The sequence below is a fragment of the Sardina pilchardus genome, chromosome 14, assembly GCF_963854185.1.
Source record: "Sardina pilchardus chromosome 14, fSarPil1.1, whole genome shotgun sequence".
NCBI lineage: Eukaryota > Metazoa > Chordata > Actinopteri > Clupeiformes > Clupeidae > Sardina > Sardina pilchardus.
In genome coordinates, this window is record NC_085007.1 from 15,486,788 (window position 1) to 15,507,401 (window position 20,614).

The following is a 20,614-nucleotide window of genomic DNA, read 5'->3' on the forward strand; positions in this document are numbered from 1 at the left end:
AGTCGGGTTAGGTGTGTGAATTACATTGATACTTAAAATGTAAACAGTCACCTTAGGTAAGTAGGATTTCACACAGGACAGGTGCTGTTAACTGGTGAGGTTAGTGTAGTCCAAAAAATGACCAACTATACAACAAAATGGAGACAATCCAAACCGAGTGATGGCAAAGACGAAACTCGAGTTTATTGCAACGGATCCGGGAGTTGATACAATGTATACACCAGCATCGCCACCATTAAATGCATTTCTTGAGATCCTCCTATCGTTGTCTCACGTGAGGCCCATCTCCGGCCATGTCCTGTTAAGTGAGGCACCAGTATTGCATCAGATGAAACTAGCTCTGATCGGTGATTGTGTCAAGAGACGACCTTGTCAATCATGAGTACTCACAGTGACAAAAGGCTGCACGTGCTCATGATTGATGAAAGGTCTTTTGGGGTTGGCTTGATCAAAGACTTTAGGTGGCAATGAGTGAAACACATGATTGAAACATACATTATGGAATTTCTCACTACATTAGGTCTCAGCATTCTCCACCAGTAAGGTGCAGGGATCTCAACTTTCATGCATTGGCTATGAGACACACAAATGGCTTTATGGCTTAGTTAGTTGCCTTAGTTTCATACCCTATATAGAGAAAAAAACAGACAGACTGGAACAAAAGTGAGGTAGAAACTAAAGTATGATTGCGATGGAGATTTAAATATGGAGATTTCCATTATTGAAATGTGCACATAGCCTATGCATAAAAAACAATGATGGATGGATTACCTTTGTCATAAACATAACTTTTGTTTCACATTTCAAGTCAAGTTAAATATTGCAAAACTACTGCAAGGGAATGAAAAAGCTTTAAATATTAATATTCTCCTCTAAAAAAATAATTTCCATCATGTCCCTTCAGAAGCTTGGTAGCCTACAATTAGGCTAGGCCTAACATTTTTTTTGTCCCAAAATTGGCTATAAGATTCCTATTATGTTTGTAGTCCATACACTTCCCAGTAGGCTAGCCTACTCAGGCACAGGTAACTATTTACTTAAACATGTCTATTCATAAGTGTGGTTTTTTTTAGAAAGTGCTAACATTTTATTTTTCACAGGCACAGTTCGGTGAACCACTGCTGAAGTAACTAAAGAATTGTAAGGTGAAGGTCTGGATATGGGTTTTATTCTATGCAGACAGTCTTGTAGCCTATGTCAGTCTTGTATGTTGTGTGTGTGTGTGTGTGTGTGTGTGTGTGTGTGTGTGTGTGTGTGTGTGTGTGTGTGTGTGTGTGTGTGTGTGTGTGTGTGTGTGTGTCTGTGTGTCTGTGTCTCTCTCGCTCTCTCTCTCTGTATATATATATATATAGCCAGACAGTATGAATATGCATATATATATATATATGCATATTCATACTGTCTGGCTATATATATATATATATTCTCATACTGTCTGGCTGTCTAGCCTGGTGTGTGAACTGTACACGTGGTATTACCATTTTATCCCCATAACTGATTATTTTGCTGCGGCCTGATTGGTCAAATTCTGTCATATGACCCTGATGTTTGACTGTGACGCTGACAGCTCTGTACATCCTTAGCTTGCTAGCTGAATCCCCGGACGCAGGTAAAAAGGTTCTGGATAGATTACAACAGCTTAAAGTTGGCTAATATAAATGGTAGCTAAATAAACAGGTTATTTGCGAAACACATCCATGATTGCATGGAGAAGTCTGCTGTAATGTCTTCCTGTCGGCTCGCCTAGGTAATGTATTTTTGTTGTTGTATGCCAGCCTTCCTTGTTTGGTAACAAATGCTAGCTAAGCACTTAGCTATCAACATTGAACAAGCTAACTGGCTACCATAGTTTGCTAGGCCCTTTTGCCAAGTTTGACTTTGTCTGCCGTGAGCTATGTTCCATTTAACACTTCTTGAATCCAGTCGATGGGATTGCATTGAAATGTTTGCTAAATTGGCATTTGCCAGCATTTTCTGTCTATCCTTCGAGTGCACAATAGTAAAATGAGGAACAATGGCTCCTGTGTGTTTGTAGTCAGCCATGTCATGACAGACAGACTCGGCCAGTGTTTGCATGCTAGCTAACCAAAGCGGCTATGCATGAAGTTTTAAAGTATTGACGTTCATTTCTATCGCTGTAGTAGATCACCGCGTTCTCCAGAGATTGTGCGATAGAATAAGTCATGTTGACATAGACCATTAACGGTTTGCATACAGAAGAACTGCAGAATTAATCAGCGTTAATACGATCTGTCAGGGAGTGCCTGGTTGACACATTTAGCTGGCGTAACTTCGTTAGGTGTTAAGCTAACATAAGCTTTGTGCTGATTAACACATCGTATTTTTCATTGAACAAGGATTGTCTTTTAATAGCTAACGCTGCCTTCAGCGCTTGTGGCTCGATGTCTTTGCCATGTATCGCTGCATTTTTTGGTGCATAATGGCGTAGCGTTAAAAACATGACTCACTGACTGCAGGCATTTGGAGGTTCATTAGCCTAACCTCAGCCAGTTTATACATTTGCAGACGAAATTGTGAAAATGACCTGATGTGTGGTAGCATGACATCGTAGTGAATGAGTTTGTTCTAAGTAAAGAAGATTAGTTAGAAAGGTAGAAAGTTATCTTCAAACATGACACAACTCTACTTTATAGGCTATACTAGTTTTTGGAAAACTTTGCACTTGGCAAAGTTATTACCCTTTAGTCATTTGCACTTTGTTGTCTCCAATGTAGAACCTGCATGTCATGAGTTTTAGTCTGTGGGGTTAAAACTTTGCTTGTTTTTCCCTGCTGCCCTCACCTTCTTCACCCCACCCTCGCCTTCCTAAGTTATGGGTCAGGAAGCTGGCAAGTCTGCCTGGCCCAAACCAGCTGGTGGCTATCAGACCATCACAGGAAGGAGGTACGGCAGGAGACACGCCTACGTCACTTTCCGGCCCACCTCCAAATGCAGAATCTCGTCTACTGAGGACAGACAGGAAATGGAGATGAACAGTGTCGAAGGCGAACGCTCCATAAGTGTGTATAGTGCATTTACTCCCAAAGTTAAACATAGAAGCTAGACAAATCAGCAGTGCACAGCAGGGACTTGACTACATCACCTTTCATACACCTGCTGTGGAATTCCGTTATGTTCACTGATACAAATATTCACTCTCTTGTCAGCTCAGAAAAGAAATGGCACACCAGTTGTTAGATACAAGCAAAGATTCCTTCTGAAAACTAGAAACTCCACAATGTAACCATTAGACAATCTGTCGATGCATCTGTTAGCAAAGAATGGACATGGGATCAGAGTTGGAGTTCTATTTACTGTAACATCTACTTGGGGTTACTTGACAGACCGCTAAGCTTGCGTAGCATTCAAGTTTGGTTTTTTTTACGCTTTGTTTAGTATTTTAGTGTTAGCCGATAATTTTGTCTGCAATGGACGTTTCAAATTCAGTGGTGCCTCTTGGTTAGTTTGGCATACGAGGCTGGCTTCTATAAATGCAGGCTGTAATCTTACTCTAGGATTGCAGCAGACTTGAAGAAAGACTTTTGTGTGGGCCATCACTCTCTGTGAGGTTCATTCATCTTCGTTTGTGGGTGTTGACAGACGACAGCCTGTAGGAGATACCCCTGATCTAGCCTCATTATACAAATTATTGGTGGAGGATTGCGGAGCGAGGGGCAAATGGTTTTGATGTGCATTGTGGTGTTTTCACACATTTAAAAGACCTCCATAAATAACACATATTAGATACTCACTGATGCACAAAAAAACATTATTATACGTCTTTGAGATTAACGAATGATGGAAAAATCCCTGAAATCAAGGCTGAAGGATCTTTTAAAAAGTTAGACAGGCAATAAATCACAGCCATCATAAAATCACTCCTTTGATGGAAAGATAAAATCCTTGAATTTTTACATTTACTGGAGAAGCTTGGGTCTTGTGCACTCATCTGCTTGAATGGTGATGTGGTGCAAACGGCACCTCTTCACCTTCATTTCTGATGCTAAAAGGAAGGCTGATTGATGGAGGCTTAAAATCCTCTAGACATATTTTTTTCTCTTCTACATAGACTGGCATCAACGTGACTCTGCCAGCTGTTAACGCGTTTGCATTTCTGACTGGAGGTATGTGAGTCTACAGTTTTAAGTTGGCGTCTTCCTTATTCTTGTTCTTTCTGTTCAGCCACAAAAGGGAACATCTCCTCGATGCTGCAGGCCATCTTCCCCGTCAACACTGTCCACCCGGAGCTGCCCTCAAAGTCCAGCAAGGAGGCGGCCCCCACTAGGAAGCAGTCGTCCGGTCGGGGCGGCGTGGAGGTGTCCTCCGGCATCCACCGCAAGAAGCTCAGGAGTGACCACGCGGTGGCCCCGGAGCCGATGCCCAGAGAGCGGGGCGCGGAGGCCAGCGCCTGGCCCTTAATGGAGGACGAGAAGGCGGACGAGAGGAGCGCGGCCTCTCCCAACCCGAGCACCCTCAGCTTCGTCAACATCGACTCCTACGAGCCGGACAGCAGCGACGCCGAGGAGGAGGAGGAGGACGACGACGGTGATCGCGAGCTGGACGACTCGGGCGCCGACTCCGACCCGTCGGCCGGCCTGCAGCGGCGTCTGGACAGCATGATTAACGACCTGGGCAAGGACTTTGACTACCTGAACGGGCTGCACTCGTACCTGCGCAACAGGCTGGGTGCCAGCGGCGGGGAGGGCGACGTGGCCTCGTCCTCCTCGCAGGATGCCAGCGGCGGCGGCGGCGGCAGGGACTCCGCAAAAGTTGCCCCGGAGGAGCTGCTGACCACGGCTCACGGAAGGACGCGCCGCGACTCGAACTGTGAAACCGTGTGCGCGTCCTCGGCGGACGCCGGCATGGACAGACGTGGGGCGGGAGCGCAGGACGCAAGCGGGTCGGAGGTCACGGCCTCGTTTAAGGACGTTGAGAACGCCATGAACGCTCAGGGGTCGTCTGCCGCCGTTGCCCCCGCCGGCGGCGGCGCTGCTGCTGCAGCAGCTTCCTCCACGGAGATGGTGGTCCGGCCCAAAATCCGCAAACAGACCAGCGAGACGCACCTGGAGAAAAAGAGACCTTCGTCCAGCACCTCTTCCTCCGCCCAGGCCGAGGAGGCGTCGCCGTTTTGTGGCAGCGGGGGCGCCGCGGGGCGAAGCGCCGGGAAGGTCAAGTGTGGCTCGGCGCCGCCGTTCTTCCTGACGCAGACGGAGAGGCCCGGCGCGGCGTTCCTCTTCGACCTCCCGAAGCCGGAGCGCTGCCGCGGCGGGAACGCCGTCTCGCAGGCGCCGATGAGGAGCCAGGAGAGCGGCGTCGCGTCGAGGAAGAGCCAGACGTCGAGGGCTGACGACGACGATGACGAGGAGGACGACTTCTGGGAAGACCTGGAGGAGTTCAGTGAGAAGTGCGCTGCGGCCCGCAAGGGGGACGACAGGTAGGTCACTCACAGGCTAATATTCCCTCATCTCTGCACGCGTGTTCCGCACTCTCAAGTAATCACTCTTTCAACTTGTATTTTTAGATGTTAACTAGGCCTACTCACTGGCTCATTGATATTAAATAAGCACTGTAGCTACGGAGCTGCCTTGGTTTGAGTCTCCTGTTTACATGCACACCCTCGACTGAACCATACAAGGCCTCCATTGATCAGTTTTTCTCCTCCTGTGTAATTATGCCCATGACCTTGGTGTGGATGATACCCCGTGCATTACTATGCTTGGTTCAGAAGGTAGTTTGTATGTGCACCACTCATACTCCATTCTTTCACACAAACATACGGGCATTTGTGGGCGTTTTTGAGCGGTAGTCTATGGGTAACCAGGTACCGGCAGGTACGCCATGGTTTTTGGAGGTGCAAGCAAACGCATCACCATGGAAATTACATAGGAAATTATATTTTAATATATATATTTAAAGCCAATCCATGTGTATGGTCATGTAAGCCGAGTTCAATGCAGCGCGAAACATCACAGCCGAGTTCAATGCCTTAAGAAACACACAATTAAAATGGGAAATTAAAATTTCACAGCACAAAGCTCCATGTCTCCACCAGTTCCCTATGTGATTTCCATGGTTATGCATTTGTTTGCACCTCCAAAAACATGGCATACCTGGTCTGTGACATAAGTCTGTGTGAAAGAATAGTTCAGTGGCTGACTCCATACTCCTTGAGTAATTATGCACTACTACAACCAAGCCTATAACTACCATGAGCCTAGCATACTGCGACTAGTACTACTGCTGCTGTTTTTGCCCTTTTTATTTGCTCGATATGTGTGTTTATAAAGGAAGCTGTTTGCCTGTAGAGGAGTGTGCCCGGGCGTTGAGGGGGTGATGAATATGGCCCATTGATGTGGCGGAGGGGAGGTGGGGTGTGTTGAGTGACTGAGGGAGTGAGTGGAGTGAGGGCTGAGGGCTGAGGGCGTGCAGTCAGCCCTGTGCCTCGTGTTTGTGCTTACTCAGGCCCCCGGCGCACATGGCTGGAGGTGGCAGAGGTGTCTCTCTCTCGCTCTCGCTCTCTCTCTCTCTCTCTCTCTCTCTCTCTCTCTCTCTCTCTCTCTCTCTCTCTCTCTCTCTCTCTCTCTCTCTCTCTCTCTCTCTCTCTCTCTCTCTCTCGCTCTCTCTCTCAGCCGCTCACAGCCGCACTCCCAGCCACTTGGCCACTTAAGGCTCCCTCACTAAGCAGATTAGACGCTCTCCTGCGAACTGCAACTCACGTGTGTGTGTGCTTGTGTCCCGTGTGTGTGTGTGTGTGTGTGTGAGTTAGAAGGGTGTTAATGTAGGGAGGGGTTGTTCACTGCACAACATGTAGGTGTGTTTATTTGCATCATGGTGTGGGGAAAACACTGGGTTGTCTTGTGTGCGTGTGTTTACAACCCCAAATCAGAAAAAGTTGGGACATTGTGTAAAATGTTGAAAATGACAAATTTGTCAGAATTTCATGGTAAATATATGTTCATTTTGAATTGTATACCAGCAACAACAAGTTTTTTTTAAAAAACAGGGACAGGGTAACAAAATGCTGTAAAAAATAGTGTAATGAAAACAAAAGGGGGAATGCTTCAGAACTTATTAGGTTAACTGGCAAAATGATAAGGTATGAAAAAGAGCATTACAGAGAGGCTCTTAGAATTAAAGATGTAGGGGTATTAATTACTAGTGTAAACCTGTGTGGATAAATGATGAAACAATGTGATTATTTTTTACATTTTAATTGGAGAGTTAATCACTTACAGTACATAATATGATTCCAATATCCAAAGAATCCAAAGAAAGCTTTGCAACAAAGGATAGAGCTGAAAAACAATATTGGATAGCTGTGGTCCTTTGGACCATTTGGGCACTGCATTAAAACCAAGCCTGTTTTTGTAAAGAAAATCATTGTATGCGCTCAGAAAATCAGTGATAACCATTGTCCATTAGCACTGTCTGATACTCAATTCAGAAATGCTAGTGTAAACTTTACCATGCAACAGCCAAAACTGCATTTAGACATGGTACACAAATGCCACTGTCTTATCTGGGCCTGAGCTTGTGTAAAATGGACTTAGGTAGAAAAAGGTCCTGTGGTTAGCCCAATCAAAATGTGCCATTCTTTTAAGAAATCAGGGGCCTATCCAAGTATCCAACGTATTTCAGTGCTTAGTTCCTCAGTTCCTAAACATTTACAGAATTTTGCTAAATTATGTCCCAACTTTAAAAAAAAAAAAAACCATGTTGCTGGCATCAAAATTCAAAATGAACATGTATTTCCCATGAAGTATTTTCCTTTTTCAACATTTTATGTTGTCTATGTCCTTTTTGTGGGGGTTATGGCTTTACGTGACTTGCATATTATCACATTTTAACACATTGTAAAATTGTGGTTGAATGCTTCTTGCATGCTCATGTCCTCTGTGTGTGTGTGTGCGCGTGTGTGCGTGTGTGCGTGCGTGTGTGTGTGTGTGTGTGTGTGTCCGTTTGTGTGTGTGTGTTTCAGTTCGGAGTGCAGCGAGGGCGAGTGGTCGGCGTCGTGGGCATCGGACTCGGGCGTGGAGCCGGAGAGGCGCTCGAGCGAGGAGAGCTGGGAGACGCTGCCCTGGCTGGACGAGCTGCCGACCGGGGAGCAGGAGCCCGGGGCCCAGACCTCCACACAGGCCCCCTCCACTGACCAGTGAGCACCGCACCGCACACAGCATTATACAATACAATACAATACACAACACAGCAGGAGCCCGGGGCCCAGACCTCCACACAGGCCCCCGCCACTGACCAGTGAGCACCGCACCGCACACAGCACTATACTATACAATACTATACAATACACAACACAAGATATGATACACAATGCAGTATAAAAACGACACAAAACGGTACAATACAACACAACAGACAACACACAACAATACAAGACAACACAAGACAACACAGAACAATACAAAACACAACACAACACAACACAGAACAATACAACACAAAACACACGGCACAAGACAACACACAACAATACAACACACAGCACAAGTCAACACACAACAATACACAACACACACGACGCACAACAAAACAGGTAACACAACACACATAAGAATACAATACACAGAATGATATTTTTTATCACATTATACTGTATTACCACCAGCATTATATAACATACAAAACATTAACTAGCTACACACACACACACACACCAATATGATTCTTATTACAGCATTGCTGTCTTTACATTTAGAATACTGAAAGGGGACAGCTCTGTATTGACCACCTCTCTAAACTAACCTTTAATTCCCTTTACAGCACACCAGACACTTCTAATGGCCACTTGGGCAGCACAGTATTGCCTAACCCCATTGAGACACGTATACTGTACACACACACACGCATTAACACATCCACACACACATACGCGCACACGCTCATGCATGCCAGCCACTAATCTGATTCATTACACAACATTATTGCACATCACCGTCTCGCATCGCTATACTTTACCACCACACAGACATGTGATTGCAGTGGCTGTTTTAGGGAACTTCCTGTTCCTCATTGCAGACACTGCTGCACACATACATCACTTCCTCCAGCACCGCAGACACAGTGCCGCTTGGCGCTACGCTACATTTGATTTGTTGTTACATAAACTACCTCCGAGTGTTGAGAGAAGTAGCCTTGTCTTCTAATTTGAATAAAATGAACAAGATTAGTTTTCCGGAATCCGTGATTGCCTCTCTATTCCCTTTCGTTTACTGTTCTAAAAAGTGTTATGGCATTTATAGTTTATCGTTTAGGTTATATAGTGCTAGTTTGTTTTCAGATGGAGGTAGGCTATTCCACTTGTTTTTTACTGTGCTATTCACAACAGTGATATTTGTTATTCAGACACCTCCTAAAGACAGTCATTTTTCAGTTCAACAAATGGGGGAATCGTACATTACCCTGTAGTTGGATTAGATGTAAGATTTTACATCTATATCTTGCAAGCACACGAAACCTCTAAAAACATGTGCTCCCTAGGAGATACAGATAACATGCTCAGGGCTGCTCGAGTATAGCAACAGATTACATGTCGGCGACTTAGTTGCTGTCCACTACTGATTAGATTACTGGCACGGCATTTGGTGGTGTTCAGCGCTGTGGTCAGGATGCACAGGACATCCTATAGTCCTAGAGGAGACACGAGCCAACACCAACACCAACCCCCCTTCCTCCACACACACACACACACACACACACACACACACACACACACACACACACGGTCCCTAGCACAGGCCTCCTCACATTAGCAGTGCTACAGTCAGCGGGTACAGCTGGAGAGTTTGCCATGGGTTGGTCATCCTACAGCTCTTCGAGTTCCTCGCATAGGCCTCATTATCAGTGCTAACGGGGTGGCTGTTTTCCCATACGTGGATAAAGCCTAGTCCTAGTCCGAGCCCTAGACTAAAGCCATTTTTCAGTGTAAATCTCAGTTGAAGCTGTCTTTTAGTCCAGGACTAGATTTAATCTGTGTATAGCACTATGGCCCAAAAAGAATATAAAAAGTTCTCACTCGTTAAACATCATACTTTAGAGTATAGCAAAATGGGGCTACATGGAATAGTGTTATTAAATTACAACAAGCTAAACCCTACACTACCCACACCACAACTCTTATTAGATTACAGTGTATTGTATTAGATTACTTGACGTACTGTAGCATTACAGTCAGCGTGGCATTCCACTGTCTGTGGTGCTTTACAATACACTGCATTATATTTTGTCGCACATTAGTTTTAAATTTGTTGCTAGACCAGCAGAAACAGCCATTTCATCAGTAGGAAATGCAAATAATCGTCGTTAAAGTACTGCGACCGTGAGGACGCTTTGTCCCAGCCATCGTGACAAATGAATATGTGATAAAAACAGGACGGCACTGTTCCTTTTTGCGTCAGTGCTTTGTTATGACTTTGTCATTGAAATGTTTTTTTTTTTCGGCATATCTACTTTTGGCTCATGGGTTTTATCCAAATCAGCCTGTCATATAGAGAATGGTTTTGTGTCATCTCTAAATACACAGTGGCAGTGTATTTGATAATGTGTTTATTTTAAGGTTCTCGCTGAATAATGCTGTTTTAAGTATGATGTTAGCTAATGCAAATGTAAGTGTCGGCTAGCTTTTCATGTCATGTTTTTTTGTCATTACATTCCTGAAGATCACTTTAAGGAATAATTGAATGAATTGATTAATGAATTCATTTAATCATGATTTAATGAATTAATGAATTAATGAATGAATGATTGTAGACAGAAAAACGCTTATGTTTATGTTTGCTTTATGTTTGGTCTTGAACGAATGAAAGAACTGACCGGTGGGCTTGTTCCGGTGCGTTCCGCAGGGACCAGGCTCCGCTGGAGGAGGGCGAGATCCCGTGGCTGATGGACAACGAGGAGACGGGCAGCAGCAGCGACGAGGAGCCCGACGGCCTCAGCCACTTTGTGCACCCTGGACTCTTCATCCTGGACGGCAACAACAACCTCGAGGACGACTCCAGCGTCAGCGAGGACCTGGACACAGAGTGGAGGTCGGTGCCGGGGATGTGCGAGAGAAACCGTGGGAATGTTGCTTTTGAGTTTTTGAGTTTGTGTTGACTTATCACCTTTCGGTTTGAGTTTGTGTTGAATGTAGTTTCCCAGTTTTGGTTTGTGTTTGTGTTGAATGTTTCTTTTGAATTCGTGTCATGTTTTAGCCTGAGTCGGAGTTGGGGTTTGAGCTGACGGCTACAGAATTCATTGGTGTTCATGAACTACCTGAAGAAGGATTAACTTTGGCTAACGGATTAGAAGTCCATTATTGTTTAATAATGCACTGGATATACACACACACACACACACACCCACACCTGCATGTATGTGAATTGAGGACTGCTGGGTGAGTGAGTAATACTGAAAATGTCCCCTGGTTCTCAGGTTGCTGAATGACTTTGGCGAGGGCTTCGGCATGGCCCAGGCCATGTCCTATGTAGATCCCCAGCTGCTGACCTATATGGCGTTGGAGGAGAGGCTGGCCCAAGCCATGGAGGTAGGACTTTACTCGACTGCTTGGGTGACTCATAGGGTGCCTCTCATTTAGTCTTTTATACATCCTCCCTTCCTTCCTCGGACCTACTCCTCGTCCTCACTGATTTACATGAAGAATGATGGGGCGGCAACAATGGGATAGTCTATCCAGTGTTAGTTATAGATCAGTGGGAACGAGCCTGGAGGATCGAGCATCGAGGAGAGAAGTTCAGAGGCCCCCCATAGTAATGCAGAGCATTTATTCAGCAGTTGAACCACTTCCCAAGGGGAAAAAACTGTGTTCTGGATGTTTACATTGTCACAGAGTCAGACTTCATTCATAATTCCTTGTATGTTTTCCACTCTGAGTGTTATAAACAGAACTCAAGGAAAATTACATTTACATGTATATTCTTGCGTTGTGAGCACAGACTTAACTGACTTGTAACAATTTAAAAAAAAAAAAAAGAAAAGAAAAAAGAAACCTCATACAGTACAAAATGTTCAGTCCAAGAACACACCAGTTTGCGACTGAGTACTGCAGTATGTCCTGGAGGAGGGAGGTGGGGGGGGGGGGCAGACTGTCTTAGCATCTGTGCTCCCTTGCTCTTCTCTGTAAATTAGATTTGATCAATACTGTGAGTTCCTTGTTCCAAACTTAGATAAATAAAAAAGGAAAAACCCCGTTCCGCCTCCACCTCGCCTGCTGCGGCGTCTTGAATAAAAAATGACCGCGTCTGTGCTGATCTAAGTGGCCGATTAAACACGGGGCTCCACGTGACCGGATCCGAGCACTCAGGCCCAGCCCGTCATAAAGACACAAGTGCCACAACCAGACAGTGGCCATTTCATTTCATTCCCATCCACAACAACAGTATAGTCTGTCCTTATTGTTACTAATTCGTCTGTTGCGAACAGATTTAGTTTGGTCTCAATTGCAGTCTAAGGTGGGTGTGGGTGTTTTATTGCAGAGGGCAAGAGCTGACTTGCGAAATAAGTGGTTGTACAAAAGAAGTTCATCTCAACAAAAAAGTCTTGCCACTGGAAAAAACATTGTATTGTGTTGGGTTGTGTGTTGTTGTATATTGGGTTGGGTTGGGTTGTTTATAATGTGTTGTGTTGTGTTGTGTTGTGTTGTGTTGTGTTGGGTTGTATATTGTGTTGGTTTGTGTGTGGGATGTGACGGTGGTCTACTCTGTGTGGTGATTTCAGGCAGCGCTGGCCCACCTGGAGTCTCTGGCTATTGAGGTGGAGCAGGCCCACCCGCCTGCCACCGAGCAAATCATCGAGTGCCTGCCGCAGATCACCGTCGAGGATGACCACAGTGGTAGGTGCCGCCTTTTCAGACTTTCAGACTTTTTTGCGCCCTCTCTCGCCCCCATTTCTCTCTTTTTCTCTTTCTCTGCCCCCTCTCTTGTTTTTTCTCTCGCTCTCTTTCAAAAGCCAAGTCGGAGGTATTGTCTACCCAAACGTGATCGGTAATTGGAAGCATGTGAAGCTGAAATATGATTATTACCTTAGCTTATTCGCCTAATGGCATCCTGCTAGCCTAGGGCCAGCATTTCAAAAGTAAAGCTTTAGCTTTGGAAAACTACTCCGGAAAAGCACCAGTCCACAGTAGGGAATATAAGGAGCTCTCAATTCATCAGTTTGACTCATGAGGGACCATGCAAAGAAAAACGTAATAAATCCGTAAAAAAAAAAAGGATCTGCGGTATATTAGGTGATGTATGAAATCGAATTCCAATTGGAAATTTCAAGTTAATATTTGCATTTTCTTCTTCATCTTCGTCCTCTTCTTCTTCTTCTACCACAAAAAGGATATGATGTCATGATGAGGAAGAACTTATGCAAGCCGCATCTGCATGTGCACAGCAGGAGTGCTTTATAAATCTCGGAGGGAAATGTATTTTCAGACACTAAGGTTTATAGTGCACGGTGCACAGTCTGTTTGCCTCTATAAATCAGACTGCTGGCTAAATTGCCTCCATTTCGCCTCCAAAGGACTCAAATGAATGATTCAAGGTGAACGATTCTATGCTTTTGGATGAAAGAGTTTGGTTGGGTGCTGAGTGGTGTTTTTGGATTTTGGTCATTTTTATTACGTTCCGTTTCTAAGCTGAGCCATTTTGAAAATGAAGATGACTTGACTGTAGATGACTTTGGAGGACTGGGGAATCTTGAAGACCTTTATCGATTAAAAAAGAAACCAATCTATACACAGAAAAACTATGAAAGTATGATGGATCCGTTTCAAAGTCCCTGAGAATCTTCAGGTGTAGATATGGGTCGAAGAGTCTCTTTGTCCTTCATGAGGTGTTCTTGAGGTGACTCGCAGTGAATACCTAAGGAGAAGTCTACAATTAAATCACTCAAGAGCTTGCACACAGTAGTGACATTTGGGAGCAACATGTCCCCCCCCACTCATCACCCCTCTCCCTCATCCAGTCTGTTAAATGTAAATTTGGTATTTCCAGTAGTTTCCTGCATACTTTTTTCTCCCCTTTCTTGCCCTCTGGTCATGTCTCTCTTTTCCCCTGTGTCTCTCCCTGTCTGTCTGTCTGCCTGTCTGCCTTTTGTCTGTTTCTGACATTTTTTTCTCTCTCTGTCTCTGTCTGGGTTGTGATTTTTCAGGCCAGGAGCAGTGCTGTGCCATCTGCTGCTGCGAGTACGTCAACGGCGAGATCGCAACCCAGCTGCCGTGCCACCACATGTTCCACAAGCTCTGCGTCACCCTCTGGCTCAGGAAGGTCAGTGCTCCTTTGTGTGTGCTACGTGTGTGTGTGAGTGTGTGTGTGAGAGAGAGTGTGTATGTGCGCGTGCGTGATTGAGAGTGACAGAGACAGAGCCAGGGAAAGGGCCAGAAGGCCAAGGCCTGTAATGCAGCTAAACCGCATCTGATGATGGTAATGATGCGAGCGTAATCAGTGTAATCATAGTGTGGATGGATTCAATTACGGTTAGCCTCCTACTATTGCTGGCAAATGAGAGCCTTGCAGCGCCACTCCAAATGCCTGCAGACACAGTCCGTCTGTGAGGTTGTGGCCTGTAATAGATTTTTTTTCCCTCCTGATTTGTAGTTTGATGTTATTCATTTACCATAAAGGTCATGTATAGGAAATGTAATGCATGATTAGTTGCTTGAGGGGCATGTTTTGCATTTCAATTTAGGCATTTAGCTGGCGTTTCATTATCCAAAGCGCCAAAAAGGGAAACAACCAAGTGTAACGGTGTAACAAGGACATGTTAGGGCAGCAGTAAGTACTACTCGCATAGAAGTCCAGGCAGCAGTTCACCTCACTGTGTGGTCACTGTGTGGTCACTGTGTACTGTGTGTGTTCACTAATTCACGGATGGCAGAAATGCAGAGACCAGATTCCTTGTATACGCAAGTATACATGGCCAATAAGCCTGATTTTGATTTGATTTGATAAGTACTACTTGCATAGTATCAAGTGACCGTTCTAGAAGGGGGAATTCATGGTGGACGTTTTGGTCATGTCTAATCAATGGTGTCGTTGCGCTCTGTGTTCTCCAGTCGGGGACCTGCCCAGTGTGCCGTCACGTTCTGACCCCTGCTCAGGCGGAGCACCCTGTCCACACGTCCTTCACATCCGAGCAGGACGGCCCCCCGTCCAACCACAGCGCGGGCGGAACGCGATGAACCCCCAGGAAAAGGAAAAGAAAACGAAAACAAACAAACACAAACAAACAAACGATGCACTTGCTCTAGCACACACTGAAACCGCTTCTTTGTGAATGTTGGGAGAAGTTTCATCACATGTTATCAACGAATGCCCCAGAGGGCAGTTATGGCTCCCTGAGTCAACCGATCAGTTATGATCACTCTTCTTTTTTTCCCCTTTTCCTTTCTTGTAGATTATTTTTCCATGTTCCAGTTTAAAAAAAAAAAAAAGAAAGCATGGGTGAGCAATCTGCAGTTGTTCCGTGAGGGAAAACGACAACCACATGTATTCATAGCACCCTTAAAATGAAGCTTTTGTTCATTGAAATGTAAAAAAAAAAATATGGAAAAGATATTGTCATTCCAGCTTTTGATTAACATCTGATTTTTACACGTGTTTAGAGGGGAAAAAAGAAAAACAATGCAAGACACAGCAAAGCAGTGCTTATTATGTTACCGTAATGTATGTTGCAATTCCTGTATCATTTCAGAAATCCAGCACGAAATAAACATGGTAGTGGGAATCAGTTGACTGTCTTTATAAAAGTGTTTTTTTTTTTTTTTTTAAACATTCCCCTTTTCTCGTGTTGATCTCAAAGAGAAAAACAACCACGCACTATATAATCAGTCTGTGTATTAAGTGAAAATCCCATTATCGCATGGCATTGTGTACTGAAAACTCTTTTCTCTCTGGAAGGTGGTCTCATGACCCTCACTGATGGATTTCTAGTGGTCATGGCAATTGTGAGAAATTCAATGATAGATTTTTCCCCCCCACACACAATACAGTACGTGTGCCTTCAATCATAGAGCAAAAGTAAATCCACCGGCTTTCTACATAGGGGCCACCCATTCCCGCCACCACACAATACCTCAGGTGAAGTGTTCATAGGCAGCGGAAGGTAATGTGGACGAGAGGAGAGCCCCTCAGTGGTTTTATGGTCCTCATTACAGAATCAATCAGTATGGTATTGAATTCCACCTCTCCGACTGGAGTTCATAGCAAGGTTGAGGTGGAGCATTCGCAGGAATGCAAACACTCCAATAACCCCCCCTGGATTAGGGGCCTCTGTATGTGCTCCCTGCTTTCCATCTTAGCAAGATGGACTGAATGGTAAATATTCACATCATCATGCCTGTGGACCACTTAATCTCAGACTGGCATTAGATGGTTTAGCCACATTCATGCAGAAGTGAGTGATTGCCATGATGTACACGTGAGAAACATAACTTAAAAGGAGCCCATTGACATTTGTGTGAGGAAACCTCGTCATATACTGGAATTATAGGGCCCTTGCCTTTAGAGTGACCTAATGTACGACAGAGAAGAAAGCAAGACACAACAGTATCAGAACATGAGAACATTGTCCGGCACAGCAGACAAAGCTGTGGTCTTGTCTATTATCCAGCTTTTGTGTAATATCACCTTAATGTTTTTTTTTATGTGTTTCTGGAGCTTCTTGTAGAGCAGGGCACTAACTACACCCCCAAGACCATGAACTCAATACTCCTACTGTAAACCTTTGCTTTTGATTAGCCAAATACTTGCTATTTAGCAAACGGTTTTATCTAAATCCTTAGGTTCTGGCAAACCTGTCAGGGCATATTCCTTTAAAAATAATAATAATAATAATACTACAATTAAAAATAACCACAAACAGATTCTGAGAGAGCCAAGAAAAACATTTATTGCAAGTGTACAACATAAACATGAACAAATATGGTCACCATGGTAGAAGTGACCATTTTCAGAGCTGTAACAGGAAAAGTCAAGAGTTAAAGAAAACAGAAATCAATAAAATTTTAGATCAAAAGGAAATCACTGATTCGAATGGGAGCTAATTTGACAAGTTTGGTTCACTTTGAACAAAGAATTGCCAGTTATACATTTTTCATATGTCAATTCTTTTCAGTCTTTTAAGTCCAGTGTATTCTCTTTATAAGGAATGATTTGAAGTAATTGGGCTTCAATATTAATTGAGCAACAGTATTTTGACTTGTGTGTTATTTCGTTTGCCGTTTTGTTTTTGTCTGTTTTTCGGCCAAAAGTGCAATCAAATATAAAAGGTCTCTTCTGTGGACATAAATATTCCAGCTCTTTAAATTAATCTTTTAAATTTCTGCATCAAATAGAAATGATAGACAAGAGGAATCTCAGAAATACACATACTTAAGATATGCCTAGGAGTATATATTTGAATAATTCAGAACAATAAGACACTCGTACTGAATTGGACATGATATGAACAAGGCCTGGGAACGATCAGTAATTCACAAAACTACTATGATTTGATCTGTGCACCAATAGTTGGCCAGTGCTTAATATATTTATTCATTTTTTTTTCTATTTTTTCCAATAGGAATTGGGGTAATAAACAAATGAAACAAACGTTTGTGTATGTTTACAGTCAGAAATACAAAAAAGACAAAGAGATACAACCACTGTGATGCCTTTAAATCTATATGGTGTACAACAAATACTGGCAAATACTTTTATACACTGACAGCAGGAGTTATGGCAAATAATACAAAAGCAATGATAAAAATGCGAAGAATACTATTATAGTATCTCAAATAAATAAAATGAAAACAAAACAACAAACTACAGGCAGAATTCTATTTTGTGTTAAGATGAGCCGAGTCACCCAGTAGTTATAATGCAAGCTCACACGCCTAATTTTGATTATGATTTTTTGATCATTATTTTTTTCATTTTATTTTATGGAATCTGTTGACGAAATCGAATCAAGACTGCACTCTACAGTAGTTACAATAATGTTCTGGAAGTCTCAAATGTGATATGCAATGTCTCTGCATAAATGTAGAGAAATGCAATGTCTCCACATAGATACCTAGTTTAACCTTGATGAACCATGAATGCAACAGGGAAACATTTTCATGATGCCATGGTCTGAGCTGCTGTCACTACATCCGACATGTAAATATTCACACTACTGTCAGTTTGCCAGAGGAGTTTTTCCGTTCTCTTTTTGTGAACCACATTATCGGAGAAACATGTTTTTTTTTAACGTATAAATGTGTAGAAAAAAAGTTATAACAACATTCTTTTCTGCTTAGTATTAGAAAAAAACTGAACTAATAAAACAGTAAGGAATCTACAAGGTATTTACAAAATACAGAGGAAATTAAGTTTCGAGTAAACCTTTTAAGGAGAGAAAGAGGGAGAGAGAGGAGAAAGTCAGTCCACTAACCTCATATTCTGAATGACACGTTTATGTGACTTGGAAATTCAAGGAAGTCTCTTAAAAAGATGCACTTGAGGAGCGTGCACAGATGGCCTGTCAAACTTTGGCTAATAAAAGACAAGGACAAAATGGCACCTGGGTAGTTCTTGGAACGATATCACCATCATCGTGATATATTTGACAAAAAAAAGCCATTTTTATGATTCACTAACAGATGGTCATATAATACTTGTAAATGAACAGGATGCTTGTGATGGAAAAACGTTCTTCCTCAAACAAAACCAAAAATAAATTTTACATTTACATTTCACAAAATATCAAATACGGTTTTAAAATTTTGGTTTTGTGCATCAAAGACAAACAATCCTTGGTGGAAATAGCACATGTACATTAACATGTAGAAACACAGGCTGTCATGAAGCCAGGTAGTGGCTTTGGTCACATGTGACAGACGTTAGACTCTGAGCAGTTGAAACAAACCAGGTATATTTTTAAAGACGGCACACTGCAAACTCTGATAACCTAATTTGCAGAATTCATGTAGTTTAAATAAAATGAAGAAAGGTGGAGGTTCAATATGAGGCTTGATCAACAACTACAGGACTAGGATTAGAATTCTGGGGGGGGGGGGGGCACAAACAATCTGCTCATACTTAAATACTTAGTATTTTCACATGAAGACCTGCAACGTATGACTATCTGAAAGTGTAACAAGCTATGTGTTAAAGGCGCCTATAGCTGCAGTTTGAAAGTGAGGATCGTTCGGAGAAAAAAAAATTGCACTTAGAACCTACAGTGAGCTTTGCTCAGCTCACACCTTTGGAGTGCTACACTCCCGGGAACAGAAACTCTGGAATAACTCATGTTAACGCACACAAAACAAAAGCAATGCTGGCCAGACCCAGCTCCGTCACACACTCTAGTACAGATTGATTTTTCTATACTGCCTGTGTTTTCCTGACCGAGGAGGCCAACAAGCACTTAAAAGTACAGAAGCTCTCGCAGTCTGTTCTTTGAACAGCCTTTCATTTGAGAGGCCTGCTAAGATCATCAGCACATGCTGCTAATGCAGTGTGACATTCACCCATTAGCACAACTAATACTGGAAGATGAGTCTATGGAAGGGATTTTAAAAGGGGATGGGGCAGATTTAAGGAAGCCTAACAGGCCGATGATGAAGGGCTATTATGATCGCCGTGATTAATTTCAATCCACATGTTCCTATTTTGCCTCCTCTTTCACATGGTTCTCAGGGAATGTGAGTCTCCCTGAAACAGACTATGTCATCTTATGTGGACTTGTTGCATCTGTGAGCTTAGTTACCTCTGCTGGTGTACATGTAGCATGGACATTCAGAGAATGTGGTGCTGAGGTGATGGGATGCTAAAATGTTGAGGTGTTTCCAACAGTGTTCAGTGTTGCATGTGGTAGAGAATGTGTATCAATGAAGAGCTGGATTTCAAAAGGGAAACCTGAATTCAAGGCTCCTTTTCTATTCAAACACCTCCTTGAAATACTAAATTCAAAGAGGATCAATAGCTTTTTTTTCTTTTATCGGCGTTAATACAAAAAGACCTAACCACAAAATAGTCAGTTATCAAACCTTACATTCATTAGGCTTTTTGTTGCATCTATTTCCTCCATGTTTGTCAAGACAAATTGGAGTCGCGTTGTTTGAGGTCAGAAAATTGAGAACTGTTGTCTAACAGTAAGAGGCTGGGAGGACTGGAGAACACAATCCTACTTGAGGGGAAAACCTGAAAGTTGTCCTGACTTTTTATACACACGTCACGCACATTGGCAAACATCCTGTGATCAACCATGGTTTTAAAAAAAAGAAGGCAAATGACCTTATCAGATAGCAAAACACATTATCAAAAATACTGTAATTCTGGCTAAGAATAGGGCTATATTGGTGACACAAGAGACCTCCTTGAAAATGGCTCAAGACAGCTGTTGCATAGGAAAATTTCACACAGTGATTATGTAACAAACAAACAAAACAAACAGAACAAAACAAAACAAAAACAAAAAGAGTAATAGTGTTGTTGAGGCTGAAACATTCTAGATGTTTCACAAGCTGGAGAGGGCTGGAGAACACCTGGGCGTCACCCCTAGGCTACATCCTACCCCCTTATACCCCCACCCTTCATCTCCCCCCCCCATCCCCAATACCCCGCCCCACCCGTCCCCACCCCCCACCCCTGGG

General features: G+C 43.4%; 1 protein-coding gene across 4 annotated transcripts; it reads left to right on the top strand.

The window, feature by feature from the left end:
* Positions 1-1,122: 1,122 nt before the first annotated feature.
* Positions 1,123-15,723, top strand: pja2 (praja ring finger ubiquitin ligase 2). 4 transcript variants are annotated; one of them, XM_062554436.1, is made up of 9 exons: positions 1,123-1,145; positions 2,832-3,020; positions 4,183-5,434; positions 7,979-8,152; positions 10,854-11,039; positions 11,425-11,536; positions 12,727-12,841; positions 14,149-14,264; positions 15,053-15,723. In XM_062554436.1, exons 2-9 carry the CDS (start codon positions 2,834-2,836, stop codon positions 15,176-15,178), a joined length of 2,268 nt encoding a protein of 755 aa, XP_062410420.1. In that variant the 5' UTR covers positions 1,123-1,145; positions 2,832-2,833; the 3' UTR covers positions 15,179-15,723. The 4 variants fall into 4 exon arrangements, with proteins under 4 accessions (XP_062410420.1, XP_062410419.1, XP_062410422.1 ...); XM_062554435.1 differs by lacking the exon at positions 1,123-1,145 and adding an exon at positions 1,581-1,747; XM_062554438.1 differs by lacking the exon at positions 1,123-1,145 and adding an exon at positions 1,581-1,747 and having other exon boundaries at positions 2,832-2,904.
* The last annotated feature ends 4,891 nt before the right edge of the window (positions 15,724-20,614 follow it).

Bases quoted from the DNA above. Each gene is read 5' to 3' on its own strand.
- pja2 (XM_062554436.1), top strand. From the start codon at position 2,834: ATGGGTCAGGAAGCTGGCAAGTCTGCCTGGCCCAAACCAGCTGGTGGC. The intron at 8,153-10,853 runs GTGAGCACCGCA...TGCGTTCCGCAG, and splicing joins CAGGCCCCCTCCACTGACCA to GGACCAGGCTCCGCTGGAGG. The intron at 12,842-14,148 runs GTAGGTGCCGCC...GTGATTTTTCAG, and splicing joins CGTCGAGGATGACCACAGTG to GCCAGGAGCAGTGCTGTGCC.